Raw genomic sequence first — 17,504 nt, 5'->3', positions numbered from 1 at the left:
AGGTAAGTAGGAGGGAGTCCCACATATCCCCCCAATGGCTTCCCTGGCCGGGGGGAATGCGTAACGCATTTTACCACTCCGAAAAAAAAAAAAAAAAAAAAAAGGCTACATAAAATATGTTCCTGACATCACCGATTTCCACGAATATCGAAGATTCAAAGGTCAATTGTCTGAAGACAGTAATACTTTGATCCATGAATGTGTGCTTAGGTTACTTACACAGCTGTAGCCTTAGTCTTACTAGACAACACATTATTTCGAAGTCATCCTTATAACGGATTAAGTGTTTATCTAAAACAGTTACCTACAACGGAGCTTTTACCGGTCCTACTTCATCTCTTTCACTCTCAAGTCGCACAAGGATTGTAAGAATGAGAAAGAACATATCTAAAACTATAAGAATTCGAGTTTGGCGTTAAAATTAAAATAATCGATGTAATTACATGAGTCATTGGGTCGCTTCCGCAATTTGGTTGGATCATCGCGTGAACGTGGGTGTCTTTGAAAAGACATTCGGCCTGAGATTAACAAAAACTTGGTTATTGTTGTAGTCTCTAGGGTAGTAACTTACTTCAATTGATATTTCTAGGATTAGAATCTTTTAATGGACAAATCTGATGTCAGCAGTTGACCTGACCATGGCACTCTGCAAAGAGGATGGCAAACAAAAATCTTATACTATTAAACGAGCAATTCTTGTATATTTATTTATTTATTTATTTATTTATTTATTTATTTATTTATATATACCGACGATCTCGGAAACCGCTCTAACGATTTCGCTGAAATTTGTTTTGCGGGGGTTTTCGGGGTGAAAAATCGATCTAGCGTAGCCTTAGATCCCGGAAAACGCGAATTTTCGAGTTTTCTTGAGTTTTTCTTTCGCATTTGTAAACGTAAAATATGGTCCTTAATTTCGCCGCGCGCGCATCGATTCCGCGTAGCTCAGTCGCACGAGGTCGGTCTAATGTACGCAGATAGATCGTAGGTGTCAGGGTTTCGAATCCCGGCCAGAAATTAAGTTTTTGTTTTTTGTCTTTTTTTTTGTTTTTGTATTTATAAGAGTTTTTTTTTATCTAAAGACGTGATATATTAAAATAGAACCGAGCGAAGCTCGGTCGCCCAGATATTAATCTATTAATTAAGCAATTCAAAATATCGCATTCGAGACAAAAAACTTAATTAATGGTCTTAGGTAGCGTTGTGAATGCATATGGGAATAATTTATTAACGGTCGTTAATCCAAAACTGCATTGAAGGTTTATCATTTTATTATAGAGTGGCCAACTACGTATAGTCACCCATTTAAATTGAGGATTATATCTAGTACAAAAATAATATAATTGTAGATAATATAGATTGTAAGGTCTGATAGCAATCGTTTTCGTTAACTATTAGTGCCTATGTGCCGCCGGCTCCCATGAGACGAGGCAAAATGCCGGGATAACGCAAGAGAGACGAAACATTTTCAATTTTGAAAAGATTTATTAGTTTCAAATTTCAATACCTAACGGCTCAGCCACGACAATGGTCTAAGCGCGACAGCGGTGAGCGGCGTCCATACATTAGAGCGAGACACAGCGATGGGACTTTTCATTCGCACGTATGGCTGCCGCTCACCGCTGTCGCGCTTAGACCAATGTCGTGGCTGGGCCGTAAGTATACAAGGTGCTCGCGAGGAACCCATATAACTTTAACGGCATATTCTTGGTCACATTTTAAGACTAAAATGTCATATAAACTTTTCTAGATTTCGTCTAGTTTCAGAGTTATTGCCAATTAAAAAAAAAACATTTCCGTATTGTTACTCAGAAAAAGTCTTCTTAACGGCGCTGATGCGCAGTTGTGGAGCATAGTCTCACAGTAGTCATTGATAGATGTCAAAATGTGACAAGAAAAACTTCCAAAAAATTTGGTTTTTAGAAAAATAAATTAAGGAACTCATTTTAATTGCCAACTTCATGGATAAAAATTACTTTATATGTGAAAATATGTCCAAAAAAGTAAAAAAAAAAATTTTTTTGCTAAAAATTTTAAAATTCATATAACATTTTTTCTTTCTTTTGGCCTCAGAAACGCGTGGTTCAAGTTATGCGGGTTCCTCGCGAGCACCTTGTATAAATAGTATAAATAGGGCAAGGGTTGATTCTGTTATCGAATACACAACAAAATCGATACAGATTTCCAATTAACTCGATAAAGAAGCCACGCAGGTCAACGCAGATGATTCAATAGGCTTCCAATTGAACCCAAACAAGTGACATCATCTATCAAGACTATCAAGAGAGAACGAGGAATTCATTCTCAAAGGCATAGGAAATGTAGGAAATTTATATTGAAATTGTATTGGGAGCGCTTGCCTCAGCAAATACCTATCTCTTTTACTCTAATCAAGGCGAAATTTTAGTAAAAGGCTACTTGACCCTTTTTTAAAGTCTATTTTATATTATTAATTACTGTCCAATGAACCAAAAAAAATAATATTACCATATTTTATTACGACTTGAAAACCGAAAAAAACATTTTTAAAGTATACTTTTACTTAATCCGGCAAAAACAACATTAAGCCATGTTAATCTATAGATTGTCTGTGCATAACGTCAATCGAATTGAACGCATAATTTTCTGACATTTATATATGAGGCATAAAGTTCATCATGTCAGTGATTGACTCGACATAAAGTTAAGTTAGGTCCTATGACGTCATTACATTGCTGACAGCGTTTTTGGTGGCCAAAGTTAAAAAAAAATATTTCACACATTTTCAATCCAAATACGAGTACGTAGTCATTATACACTTTTAATAACCAAAATTTATAAACATTGGTTTCTTATGTCAAATACTACAGGAAACAACCATATTTTGTGCCAAATTCGATATGAGTCTAGTAGCCTATAGAGGACCTTCCTCATTCGCTATAATAAATTTATCAAATTAATATTATATTGATATTGATTACGTTTCCGAATGAGACTGTTAGTCCTCGTAGATACTAACCAAGAAACTAATGGAGATACCATATGGCATATACTTATGTAGGTACATTACAATCAAGTATTAGTTAAAGAATAAAAAAATGTTGATCTGATTGCATTTTTTTAATATGTTATCATCGAATACAATATGAAATCGATGCTTGTCTAAAAGTTTCTATACAAAGTCGATGGCACTAAAATATCCGGGTGTTTCATCGCCCTCATCAGTCTGCCCGAAATATCGATGAAAGGAAACACCGGGTATCATGTACGAGGATTAAATTAGCTTTTGGTTTTTATTTTATATATGTTAAAGACAATAGAGAAAACATTTCTACATGGATATTTTAATTAGAAATCGAGAAATACTTATGCGACTATCATAGCAAAGATTTTATTTTATTTTAAACTATGTTTATTTTATTGTAAACGCATGACGCCACGGCTACGAATCGGTAATGATTTAGTCTCATTTTGTAACCAGTTACAACACGGGATTCAGTTACAACACCAAACGTGGTTACAAATCGGTAATGGGAAAGTCCCAATTTGAAGCCAGTTACGAATTGGGATTTTTTTCCCGTTTCGAAGCTGGTTACCAATTTTTAGTTACGAAACGGTACTAAAGCAATCTGATATCGGGTCGGATACTGTGAAAACGTTTTAAGGCTAACCTTAGACGCACTGAATTATCATTCAGTTTCTGTACATACTCGTAACAGAAGTCTCTCTACAAATGCATAGTAAGTGTCCACAGTCCACACCTGTCATTCCGTATGAAAAAATCCGTTCTGCGGCCAGGGTCCCCATTAAACACATAGAAACATTAGAAACCAGAGACAAACAATCCTCTTCAATCCATTAGTGATGTTCCAATTTCAATTACAGAGGCCATGTAAGTGCACAGCGACACTACGCGACCAGGGTACCTAGCCAAATGTATAAACGCTTACGATAATATCGTTATCGTGGCTAGCTATCTCTATCGCTCTTCCAAGTTGGCGCGACAGAGCCAGACTGCGTCTAATATCTAGCGTCAACGATTGTCGATTCGGCTAGGCGACCTGGCCCTGTAGCCGAATGGCATTTCTCCGACGCCAAACGAAAGCGATACGCCGCTGGCTCTGTCGCGCCAATACGCAAGCGCGATAGAGATAGATATCTATTACTAGCGCTTCGTTTCGTGAGCGTTTCGTGAGCGATTGTGCCATTCGGCTAGCCACCCAGATCCGCTCGTTTGGCGCCATTTCGCTCACAATTTACGACTGTTTTGCTTATTTCCCTCGTTTCGCTTCGCGAGTTAATTTGCGATTAGATTACTCTTATGGTCATATTATGTCAGAGCTGTGATTCAATTTGGATTTGCTTTAATACGATTAAAGATTATCTACATGTTATCCACATAATTCAGTTTTCACATTATGCGATCCCATATCGGATGTCGGACCGATATCCCATATAGTTACGCCGCCGTTTTTGATTTTTTCCTTTGAAATCCTTCCTACATCCGATATCAGATCGGGTAATGTGAAAACACACTAATGACTAGTATAAGCAACACCGACTCGTTCAACTTAAAAAGGCGGTAAAATGAGTCATTAAAAACTCAATCAAATTTACTATACGGCCAGTGCAAGCCCATAAAGGGTTTTAAAAGTAAAACGGCCGAGGTTACGGCATTGGCATTGGTCGTTTTCTTTGAATCGCGGCCTTTACGCCTCCTTGTTGAGCTACTGGCTGGAGACTTTATAAGGAATATACACCCGGCAGCGGATCGAACAAGTCACGCTTAAATAGGCATTGTGTCAGAGATGAGGACGTTGACATGTCACTGAAGCATGGAGCTTACGGAAATTATAATAATTAGGTAGGTAGGTGACGGAATCCTGAGAAAGAATTCATGTTTTTAAACTGAAGTATTCTAACGACAACCTTAACAGCAGTTGTGGTTCGGACAACCAACTTAAAAACTTTCTAAAAAGGTCCTCCTTTATTGTATAATTTGTAAGTATAATCCGACGAGAAGTTAGTACACATTAAAAATGCCAATACTGTAGTGTCGTCTGGATCAATACGTAGGTATGCAAGAACACAGTTAGATACCACAATGTACCTAGCCGCTTTTTTAATTTATACAGATTACTTGATAGGCGTTGTATGTGTACCTATATAGTCTGCGGTTACAACCATTCATTATCGGCAAAAAATCGACATAAATTCTCAAAACATTTTTCCCGAGTCATTCTTTGTACATACTTATAGAAAGTCACACAAGTGCGTCCACTCTCCACGCCGTATACACCGCAACCTGAGTTGACGAAATGGATGCGATGCGTTATGGAACTTATGGATGCGTCCGTTGCGTACGATACGGGCATGTGGCCTAGCTTTACAAGCAAGTACTCACCAGCACGGAAGACTTCGCCGCAGCCATCGCAGCGGCTAGCAAACTGCGCGTCGTAGCAGTTGCCGCAGTAGATCTTGTCCAGCTTGGAGCCGAACTGCTTGTCCACCAGCGACACGCGGCACTTGGCGCACAGGAAACACGCCTCGTGCCAGTGCTTGTCCTTGTACGACAGGTCCTGGAAATGTGGACAGCGTTGAGTATGTGTTGGTGTTACGAAGGACCAACAGGCAACGCCAGCCCGAGCGCGCAATCAGGGTAGAGCGAAATGGAGTTAAGGCGCATTTGCTTCCGGCACATAACGTTATCTTTTAAAAGAAGTACCTAAGTAGATTACTTAGTTGTGAATAAGTAGTTTAATGTTGCTTGGGCGACGATAACCACTTCCATTAGGCGGGTCGCCTGCTACTTTGCCGATATATAGCATTTTCATCATCTTATATATACGTATTTGTTTAATTTTACAATGACATGTTGTTTGTTATTAAAAATGAAGTTTGCGAAACAAATTACCTACGTTATCAGCAGGCCACATCATAATTATGGAAATTCTCTAATGGCGTTTTCGTGTAAGTATGTCATTTATCATTAAATGAGACTAATTTAATAGAACGTTGAATGATGTGACATCAATTTGTTTATCATTATTCTAATCCTCTTCATCAATTCTGAGTAATAACATCATTATATTTATGAAAAACTATATAGGTTTTGTCTCCATGAAACCATATTAATAATTACGTACGAATAAGACACCCAAAACAAAATGACATAATTAATTAATATCAAAAATAATACCTATTGCCAAACTTGTTCTGTGCAATGAATTTTCTTGGAACGATGATGTTTACGCGATTCAAAATTGGAAGTAGTAGTATAATTAGCTTCTACAAAACATCTACTGACATGATATTAAATGAACAAATAGGTTATAAAAAATTTAAAAACTGGTCAAGGGTAAGTAGTATTTGGTGCACGTATTCAGAACATCTTTATAAATAATCGTGAAATGTAGCGTAAGTACTTGTAGGGCAATTTTAAATATCATATTTGGCACAATTTTATAACCAGAGTCGCAATTGTGATACAACACATGGTAGAACTTTATTAGGTAGGATCTTAGTCTGACATGCCCTTATCTTCTGTTTGTAGTATTCTTTCCTATCAATAACCACAGAGAGCATTGCAACTACCTATGTACCTATAAGTTTTATCATCCTCTGTGGTCATCCTCCTTCCTGACATTTGCCACGGCTTTTGGGAGCCTAGGGTCCCCTTTAACAACTAAAGTAACTAGAAGTTTTAATTATACGAATATTAAACATACACAAATTACTCTACAAACATACAAAAGAAAATAAATATTGTTGCCCAATTTGCCAAAGAAATGAATGAAATGAGAAATCAAACATTTTGATTCAAACTTTAGTCTGTCTAGTTTGCTTTTATACATCACTGTCCATACAAATAAGACATTCATTTCGTACTAACGTGATCACTCGGGAGCTCTGTGACATACGAGAATTAGATGTAAAGTATTGGTTTTTCCACTCCAGCACGGAACTCTTGTGAATCCCCATACGAGTGGGTGGTAATTACTGAGCTTCACTTTGATTGAGAGCTGTTCGCCACACTATATGGCTCGCCTTGCAGTATTTAATTAAGAATGAAGGGGACATCTATCATTCGAACGACTGGTAATTTAATGTCTTAATTTGTTGTAGTTGCTAATGACTTAAAGTAGTTTAATAAATCCGAGAAAAGTTCAGTTTGTGACTGAGATTTCTGAATTCTTATTCTGATTCCTTCTGACTGGCCTATCCTGAAAACTGCTTATGTAAGTATGTACCATGTACCAGCTGTTTTTGGTTTAACACTTAGTTATCCCTCAATTTCCTGTTCCAATCATTCATATTTAATCTACAGCGTACATTAATTTCGCGTCTTATATCAGACGCAAATCGATACGAGCCGCAGCTCAGACGTCATAACTACAATCTCGAGTTATTTCCAGTCATATGATTCACGTTTTAAGACAAACATTCATACTATCGAATTCTATTACATACATCAATATAAAGTTCACTGACCAAATAATTGAGTTTAATGTAATAATACCTAGCCTAATAATTCAAATACACTGTATTTCATATTTAACAGTTCGTAAGAACACGAGAAGAATTCAAATAAATCACGTAGCGGTTGACGAATGCTTCACTGTTCAGGTTTCAAAATAAAGCGCCCCTCATTCCAGATCTATTCCTGCGCGGCTCTCAGCGCGTTTAAAACTCGCATGTCGTAATGTCAATAAAATATGAAAGTTTATTTTTACCGATTACGAAATACTTAGCGGGGAGTCTTGAATAAATCCCGAAAGAATTACTGACAGATCCCGCGAAGGCCCAAGGTCGGCATTAAAACTGTATCCAGCTCGGAAATAGATTCGGCAGGCGTTTGTTCGCACCGCTCGCCAATTTGTTAAAGTCAAAACAAAACTGCAAAATAATTCTAATAATATTTCCATGATTTATTTCGCTGTTCGTAAACAAGAATCTAGCTTTTATTTCAGCGTTATTTGTAGCTGTTAGTGCTACATGAGCTGCTGCTATGCCAGGATTACACGGTCTTATGTTTCATTGTAAACCTATTCGACTTCAGCAATTTGAACACGAACCAAGAAGCCAACATGTACAATAAAAGCTACTTGTAATAAATCTTTTATTTAAAGGTCAAATTCGCTGAGGAAATGAGCTCAGTATGGATTTGTCAGATCAGAATCTGTCTATCTTCTAGGCAATGGAGAAAGTGGTCTCGTGGATTGTTTATTAATTAGGTATCTTAAGGATCGAGTAAACAGCGACAAGTTGCAGCTGTTATTCGGACAGGAAAAGTCATTCGTCGGGTGTGGAGATAAATGTGTAGTGTTTGGCGTGGCGTGCCCACGTTGGCTTGGCACGGGCGCTGGGGCCGTGTGCAGAGGTACGCCCGAGGAATCTGGGCCGGCTGGAGTGACATAACTAAATTTGATCGGCCGTAACAAAGCTCAGAATGCCAGGCATCTTATTTCAATACAAATACACTGATATTTTGCTATCAATTTACAATTACTGATTGTTTTCCATCATAAGGAAGAATTTAAAAAGGCTATTGAAACAATTGCATTAATTCAGGCAATAGTATTCCACTACTGATACTAATAATGAGCCTCTATTATAGCGCACGCCTGGATGGCAATTTATCAACTTAGAGATTTGCCTTTTGGCTTTGACAATGATTTGCGAACTATCAACACGGTATAACGAGCCAACTTTGACAGCATGTTTTTCAGACTGTCATAATGTTCTATTAGTAAACTACAGTAACTCCCACTGTAACAACTGTCAACATGGTTTATGCTTGTTTTTTATGATGTACGCAAACAAGCAGACGAATACTTAGCCTGATGGTAAGCGATTACCGCCGCCCAAGCACAATAACAGACGAGGTATTGTAAGTTGGTTTTGTCAGCTTTTTGGCAGCATATTTGGGCAGCTTTCATCCATTAGGGTGACTTAATTAGAGTTCTAAGACAGTTCTACTAGCTTTGAGTCAAGGTCCTGCGCTTAACCCACGAATGTTCAGTCAGATCGGGCAGTATGAGTAGAGTACAATTCTGGAGTCGCTTGAGAGACCAAAACTAACAGATCAGACGCTTTCGCTAAACAGACGCTCTCACGTGCATCCACATACTTGAAGTCTCGCAATATGTATGAACTCGCGAGAATAGAACCTATGCTAGACCTAGTGTAGGTACTATTAGGTACATTGTAGCAGTTGGTGGTTACCTTGGAGTCGATGCCAATGGTCTTGTTGCACTCCTCGCAGCCGTTAGCGAAGACGCTCTCATAGCACTTGATGCAGTAGGGGTGCTCATCGCGCAGCACGTACCGCTGCCCGGTCAGCGACTCGTCACACTGCCAGCAGCAGAAGTGCCCGCTGTGCCAGTCCTTGTTCATCGCCTTGGTGTATTCGCCACTGAAAATTAGCTGGGGACAACGAAAATGAACATAAGAATTTGGGAGCCGATATCGAAGGCGAGGCGATAATTAAATTTGAAACTGAATCAGTTATCATGTGGTTGAGATAGGAAAACAGGTAAATAACAATGATGTATTTTTAGAAATTTTGGCAAAACGTAAGTGATCATTGCCAAATGGTTAACCTAAGCTAGGTTATAAGGGATTAAGAACTTAGTGCAAGGTTTGTAACTTTGACCTACATGGAAACTTTATACTTTATTGGATGATTCATATTTAATGTTCAGAAACATATATATTATAGGGTTTCTAGGGGCCTAAAACTATTTAGGTTTAAAATATCATATTTCATGTTTTGGTTGTTTTTTATCCAGGTTCACTGTTGTGCGGATTAGTATGAAACTATGCCTATAAATACCTTGGATTAGGTCGGGTATGTGAGGGTGGCCAATAGCGAACCTACGAATGTAAACATCATGTACATGTCACTAAAGGTCGAGCACGGTAATCGACACTTGGCTGCACAGACACTGTCGCACTGAGGGTCAAGGGAGTTTGGCCACCGCACACATACCCATCGTCGTTGATGTTGCTGGTGGTGGTCTGTTCGAGCTCCGTGACGGTGACCTCGCCATCCTTAGACTCCCTACGCTTCGAGGACTTCTTGACCTTCCTGGTCTTCCTCTCCGTGGTGGTGTACTGGACTTGAACGTCAACGTCGGCCATGGCAGCAGTCGATCTGCCTGATTACAAAAAGCGATACGACGCGGTCGCGACCCGAATTCGAATGGCGAGCACCGGTATAGGATAGCGGGAATTATTCCAGAATGTTTAGCGTCGTCGGTGGGGGGAGTTTGGGATTTAAATTTGGAAGAGTGACGGAGAGGGCAGGTGCGCGGGCGGCTCCCGAGCGAGGCGACCCGAGAATCGCGTGTTTCCCGGAGTCGCCCGTCGCTGCCGCCAGGACTTGGGCCGCAGCGATCCGGCGCTTGGCTTACCCGCTTAAGGAGATAATTGCTTTTGTATATGATGCCAAATATTTCCATTTTTAGCATTCTGTCATAGTTTGGCAAGGCTACTTGGCGCTAGGAGGTATACCTATCGGATCTTTTTGATATAACAATACGATACAATCAATCAATAGTCGTTTGATCTGTTGAGTCGTAATTAAAATATATAGATGCCGATTTAGAGTACAACTAAATACTGAATTAAGTAGGTATAGCTATTAGGTAGCTATGTAAGGAACATACTTCATATTTCACTTAAGTGTGTTTACATATTTGCATTAGAACATTGCAATTTCGACGAGAACATTAGATCAAATGGTTATAGGAAACCATTAGGAATTATTTCAGTCTCAAGATTTGGTTTAGTTAAATCTGTATCGGTGTCAGTAAATGATATTTGCGCGTCAGAGCACTCGAAACTGTGCTCTAATATTTGGGTCATTCGACACGAGTGTTACAAGAAACTCGCTGCCCTATTTATTGGTCAACAATTACTGGTTTATGCAAGGTCGGTGATGCACTATTAAAAGTGCAGTTTCGCTCCACTTCCCAATGAGATGTAAGCTTTAAATATTCATGATTTCTGTTCACAAGTCAAACAACTATGCCTACTAGTGCTAGGTAACTATCGGTTCAGTTCAGTTATGAATACTTTGTGACAAACCGAATATGAAGTTATTCACTGTCTCGGGTTTGTCGGAAGTCAAACTCACGAGATTAATTGAACTTTGCAACCAACTAAATTCTGATTGACAATGTTAATTTGTGAATTCATTGTGTGTGTAATTAATAATTATATAATATACATTGCATAATTAAAGTAAGTTGTGTTAGCATCGCTTGGAAAATAAAATAAGTAGTAGGTACCTAGTTAAACACGGGATTTCATTACTTAACCAGGCTAGAATCGGGTTGCATATGGGCTGTATTGTTACTGGATTGTTACGAGTTATATGACTCGTACTCGCACTAGAATGGGCACTTAAAGTCGTTTCATGTTTTAAACTACGTTGAACTCAACATACATGCATTACATTGGTAATTTTATATTTCAAATGATTTTTAGTTTCCAAAGAACGCATAATACTTGAAAATATTGAAAGAGGGTGTACGCCATCTTTGCAATTGGAGCACTCACTTCCTGCTCCTGATAAGAGGGATGTCAGCATTTTCTTTTTTTTCACGTTATTAGAGGGTTTGAAGGGGAAATTTTGCAAAGGCAATTTGTTTCCATTCATTCGCAGTAACTCAACTTGGTTGATATTTCGAGCAGTATAATCCGTATAATAATAAATAATCAGTATAATATCTTTTTTCTTTTCTGTCACTAGGTCGAGAGTTCTGTAAATGAAATTAGTAGCTCATGCCGTCAGAAGAAAAATTGGGACATAAAGTATGCACAACAGAGTAATAAATTTTCATCTAAAGAAACTAGATCTTAGAGGTTGCCAGACGGAAACGGTTACGTAATAGATGCAAAAGTGCAAAGCGCGCAAATAAACAGACATCAAGTTGAGTTGGAGCAGGTGGTCCCTTATGCCAGCGTGTAGGTGTAGTTGAATTAAAGCGCTTAGTTAGGCGGTTGTTTGCGCGGGGGTGAGTGGACACAAGTTACGTCTGCGTTTTATAGGATAGCTATTAATGAATAATGCTTGTAAGATGGAGGTAGAAACGTAACCAGCCCCATGGTGCTAAAGTGAAAAGCGCGCAAATAAACAGACATCAAGTTGAGTCGGACCAGGTGATCAGTAGTAGTAGTAGTAAACACTTTGCCTGTGTACATGAGAATATAGTTAGACAAATCCAAGGTAAGACTATCTATATACTCAGCGACAGTCAAGCGGCACTCAAAGCCTTCACATCGCCCAGAGTTACCTCTAGACTGGTATTAAATAAACGGCATACAAGCTTGGAAGGCAAAACAAGGTGCAACTGGTATGGATACCGGGGCACGAAGGCTTCATTGGCAATAAAAACGCTGATGAACTTGCCAAGGCCGGATCTGAAGACAACTTCATAGGTCCGGAACCTTATGTGGGCCTTTCACAAGGAACCATCAGAACGGCTATGAAAGACCAAACAAAGGCTAGTCACCAAAAAGAATGGGATGCCCTGGTTGGTCTGAAGCATTCAAAGCTCTTTAAGCAGAGGGTAGACTGGATGGAGCAAAAAGCTAGGGAAGCTAGGCAAAAGACAACTCCAAATTATAACGGGGATGTTCACAGGCCATTACGGGGTCAAAGGAATTTTGGCCAAGATGGGACACGCCGACAACACTGATTGTCGCATGTGTGGCGAAGAGGAAGAGACCGTCAGACATTTAATGTGTGAATGTCACGCCCTCGCCAGACAAAGAATGAAGAACTTTGGAGCAGGCTACCTGGCACCGAAGGACTTCAGAGAGCTACCCATGAGCCTCATCATCCGATACGTGGAGATGGTCGAGAAGCTCCTGAATAGCTGAAGGATCTTAGGATCGTAGGGGGTAATTGCACAAAAGATCCCGATGGGTCGAAGTGTATCCGTAAGGGCCCCCGCAGATTTAAGATAAGATAAGTAGTAAACACTTTATTGTACAGAACAAATTACATGTACACAGAGAATAATTATAACGGTTATATAATTGATCACATATTCGAGCGTGTAAGCGCGGTTGAATGAAAGCGCTTATGCGATGTTTGCGCGGGGGGAAGTGGACAGGACACTGAATGCTTATAAGATGGAGGTGAGGAGGGGGAAACCTAACCAGACACAATGAAAAATATCTTATAATTTTAACCCGACTGTAAAGAACTGAGTTATCAGTTACTGGATAAAAAACTTAGGACGTGGAGAACGCGTTTTCCATTTTCATTCGTATTAACACCACTTTTCAATTCAGTATAAGTATATATCAATATTCAATACCTAACACTTTCAAGATAGAGAAAATAATAATATTATAAAGACTTCCAAATAAATATCGATAACGAATTGTTAAAGTTTTTCGATACAATAGCATGTGTCCTCCCATCGTCAAACTTTATACGAGGGACTAACTAAGTATGTAATAGGCATAAAAAGTTTAGTCATATCATAACTTTCGATCATACGTAAAAGGTTCAGGTGCCGTAGCCAAATAGCAGAAACGCTCACGAAACGAAACGCTCGTAGATATCTATCTCTATCGCTCTTGCGTATTGGTGCGACAGAGCCAGACTACCTTTCGCGGCGTTTCGTTTCGCGTCGCAGAAATGCCATTCGGCTAAGGCACTTGGGGAGCTTCCGTGAAACAAACTATAATAGTTTGAAATATGATTGTTATTTGGATGGCCCGATTTAATCAGATACATGGTGCTCGATGGTTTAATATCTTGGCAAGCTTCTCTCATTATCGTGTTTCACATAGTGTTAGGGCCTACGCTAGCTTACGCGGATTACCCGCAACGGACGCCCGCCTCAAAGAAATTGTATAGACACCGCTAACTGGCGCGGGCGCGTGCGACGGACGTTAATCCGCGCGGCGGGCGGCGGGTGTCCGCTCCGTGCGCACGCAGCGGGCACACGCTCGCGGACTTGTTTCTTGAATTCAGTCGAGCGCCGCATCGTGCCGCGGATACACGCGCCGGACAGTACAGTTGAGACAGTATAATGATCGACATGGAGCGCGTAATATTAGAAGTGCAAGCTCGACCAGTATTATGGGATATGAGAAATGAATTATATAAAGACAGAGATGCTTTCACTCGGGCTCCAACTCTCACCTTCGTCGAAAAAAACTTTTTTTCACTTGTATCGAAATGTACTATTTTTACTTACCTTATAGCTATTGCTAGCCTTTCTATGAGTGTTATCGGAACATTGATTCTATAATCATTTTTCTTCAAATGCGGCTCTAACTTATGAATAATTCATCAAATGTCTTTGAAGTCATTTTAAACTACATATATGTAAAATGCTTTCTCATCTTCTCTCAAAAGCGAAAATTTGGTTACAAATTCACTATTCAGCAACCTACTTTTCAGGAACACGGAGATCTGTCGACGTTTCTGTTTCTGCCGACGTTTTTTTGCCAAATAATAAATTATTAAAAAATCCATTATCTAGCGGACACGTCTGTACACACTGCGAACCAAAATTATACTGGTAGCGCTAAGTTAGGCGTGCACCCGTCGCGGGCGCCCGTCGCGGCCTCGCTGGCCCGCGGCGGGTGTCCGGAGCGGGACCCGCGAGCGTGCGCACGCGGCGGGCGTCCGCGTAAGCTAGCGTAGGCCCTTATCGTTATTTAAAATAGAGAATCCAAGAAACCCTGGGTATAGAGGACAGAATGGGTATAGAAATTATATAATACTAGCTTTTGCCCGCGGCTTCGATCGCATTAAATTCGAAAATTACGTGATGCTCTACACAAACTTCAACTTTCACACCCTATTCTATTGAAGTGGCAGGTTAGAAATAGACAAAAAGTAGCCTATGTCACTCTCCATCCCTTCAACTATCTCCAGTTAAAAAATCAAGTGAATACGTCGCTCCGCTATGCCGTGAAAGACGAACAAACAGACACACACACTTTCTCATTTATAATATTAGTATGGAAGTATGGATGTTGGGGACATCTTACACAGATCAACTCAGCCCCAAACTAAGCAAAACTTGTACTATGGGCGCTAAGCAACGATATACATACTTATATACATACCCCCTTATTCATAAACGTACTCTAAAGTTATCAAGGCAATAAAGTTCGTTTGTCCTTTTCTCGAGGAATCTTCTCGAGGCTGAGGCGTAGGGTTAGATTAGAGCCGGCGTAGCTTTATTTGACGTTCATATGCGCATTGTAATATGCCTACTTGAAAAATAAATAAATTATTAATAAATAATTATTAATAAATTATTTTATTCTTAAAAAAAAAAAAAAAAAAAAAAAAAAAAAAAAAAATTTCATTTTCATTTTCTATCACACCAATACGTCGGAAAGAGACAAACGAACTTTATCAGCTTGATAACTTTAGAGTACGTTTATGAATAAGGGGGATAGAAAACATCCAAGACAGGGGGCTACAACCATCTTTACAATTGCTATAATCGGCATGCATAAGATATATCGACTATTTGTTGGGCCATACCCCCTGGCCCAACAAATAGTCGATATATCTACCTACCAATGTTGACCTACTAAAGCACAGAATAAGTAACAGTATAGAGAGTAAAAATAGTGAGCGATGACCGAGACCTTGCGCTCATCGAGACATCGACCGCTGAAGGCTGCGATGTCGGAACTCGGAAACGTGCGTTGCGAGAGGAACAGTTTATATTCAAACAATGCTCAAAAGGTTTCTTTAAACAAGAACGTTATCGTAACTAGATCTAACTTTTGCGTATATTATAGTTCGATCCGGGCCGAGTGCCGGTTTGTATTGAATAGGTATTGAGTTGTACTGGTACTGTATAATGCTGACTAGGTAGAGCAAAATGTAATGAAAAAATTAATCAGAAACTAGATCCTACTTACACATTACAAAAATTTGCTACTATATATAATACAAGCACGCAAGACGTATTTAACTTCATATGTAGTGCGAAAAGATTTGCCTTCGTAATGTTACGGAAATGTACGAACGTGTCATGCTATTTCAGTCAGTCTCAGTACAAGATGTACTGACATTGACTGAACTAGCATGACAAATACGAACGTTTCCGGAAAAATACGAAGGAAACCCTTTTCGCACTACATCTGTACACATTAGTAGGTAACAAATACATTTAAAAAAGTTAACCACCTGTATTGTCCTAAAACAATTAGGAACCATAAATTTAAGGCAATAAACATGTTACTTTTAAAACATCAATGAATTCAGACAATGAGGAAAATGTGCATAAATAATTAAATATCGTGTAGGTGCTCGTTCTTCGTGGCCAATTCGTGGCAGAGTCAAAACTGACGTAGTCCTCGCGGTTATTATGAAAGTGTCTAAACCGCTTTTATTTTGTGTTTTTTGAATATTTCAGCGAATTTCCATTGTTACGGTCTCAGGCTACGATAACAGATTTTTTACTTTGAAATGACGTTCGCGTTTTTTGTATGAGCAATTTCCGACGATGATGTTTCAAAAGCTTTAATAGATTATTTTCAGGTCTATCAAGGGAATATTAATAGGTTTTCCACAATATTTTCTTCTGTGATGAGTAAGTACAAAGAGGATCGAGTATTATAGAGAGTTACTGTCAAAGTAAAATGTGTAATCGCAGTGTATAGACAGCCATCTCTCAACACAAGGTTAAACTTTTGAACCTCAGTTTTGACAATTTGGCCCATAGTCTTAGCTTGATATGTGTTAAAATGTTAAATATTAATATTAGCGCCATCTAGCCGAGTGTCCCCCAAAGGTGTAACGCCATTTAGGCCACCGTATCTTTGTCTGTACGGTTCTGAGGTACGTTTTTTTCTTAGACTTTATCCGTCTATACGGAGTTACATATGTCTTTGGTAAGTTTTACTGAAAGTTTAAGTGGCCAGTAGCCCATACATTTAGACGACATGCGTGCATCTCCAGCGAGTTTTTCCTCCCAAAGTCGACACGTTAATGAAACGTCTTGACTGATGATTACTTGATTAGCGAAGCGTAATCAGGTGCCGTAGCCGAATGGCATTTCTGCAACGCGAAACGAAAACAAAACGCCGCGAATGGTAGCCGGCTCTGTCACGCCAATACGCAAGAGCGATAGAGATAGATATCTACGAGCGTTTCGTTTCGTGAGCGTTTTGTGAGCGTTTGTGTCATTCGGCTAGGTACCCAGGCTTGTTTACATTCGCGGGTGGAGTCACGGTCGAATCCTAATAAAAGCTGGTCGGCCGTGTGCAAAGCTCCTCATTGTTATCTATGAAACGAAAGACATTTCGTCATTACTTTGAAAAAAACTTGTAACTTCTTCTGTCAATTAAAAGAAAAATGTAATAAGTATGTATGCAATGCATATAGACTTCCTGCGTTTTAACTTTGAGGAGCAGCGTGAGATACGAGATTTTTTCAAAGTAGTGACGATTTATAACATCTACTGTAGAATGTAGCCTCATCATCATCATCTTCCTTGCGTTATCCCGGCATTTGCCACGACTCA

General features: G+C 39.3%; 1 protein-coding gene across 1 annotated transcript in view; it reads right to left on the bottom strand.

Annotated features, from left to right (window-relative positions):
• Positions 1–2,893: 2,893 nt before the first annotated feature.
• Positions 2,894–17,504, bottom strand: part of LOC125226446 (prickle planar cell polarity protein 3-like) — a 195,337-nt gene continuing 180,726 nt past the window's right edge. Inside the window, exons 7-9 of the mRNA XM_048130429.1 lie at positions 9,205–9,405; positions 5,384–5,558; positions 2,894–2,916 (exon numbers count right to left, since the gene is read on the bottom strand). Coding sequence (XP_047986386.1) covers positions 2,894–2,916; positions 5,384–5,558; positions 9,205–9,405 — 399 coding nt within the window. The remainder of the gene's footprint in view (positions 2,917–5,383; positions 5,559–9,204; positions 9,406–17,504) is intronic.

The sequence above is a fragment of the Leguminivora glycinivorella genome, chromosome 5, assembly GCF_023078275.1.
Source record: "Leguminivora glycinivorella isolate SPB_JAAS2020 chromosome 5, LegGlyc_1.1, whole genome shotgun sequence".
Lineage (NCBI taxonomy): Eukaryota > Metazoa > Arthropoda > Insecta > Lepidoptera > Tortricidae > Leguminivora > Leguminivora glycinivorella.
This window is presented reverse-complemented; position numbering and strand designations above follow the sequence as displayed.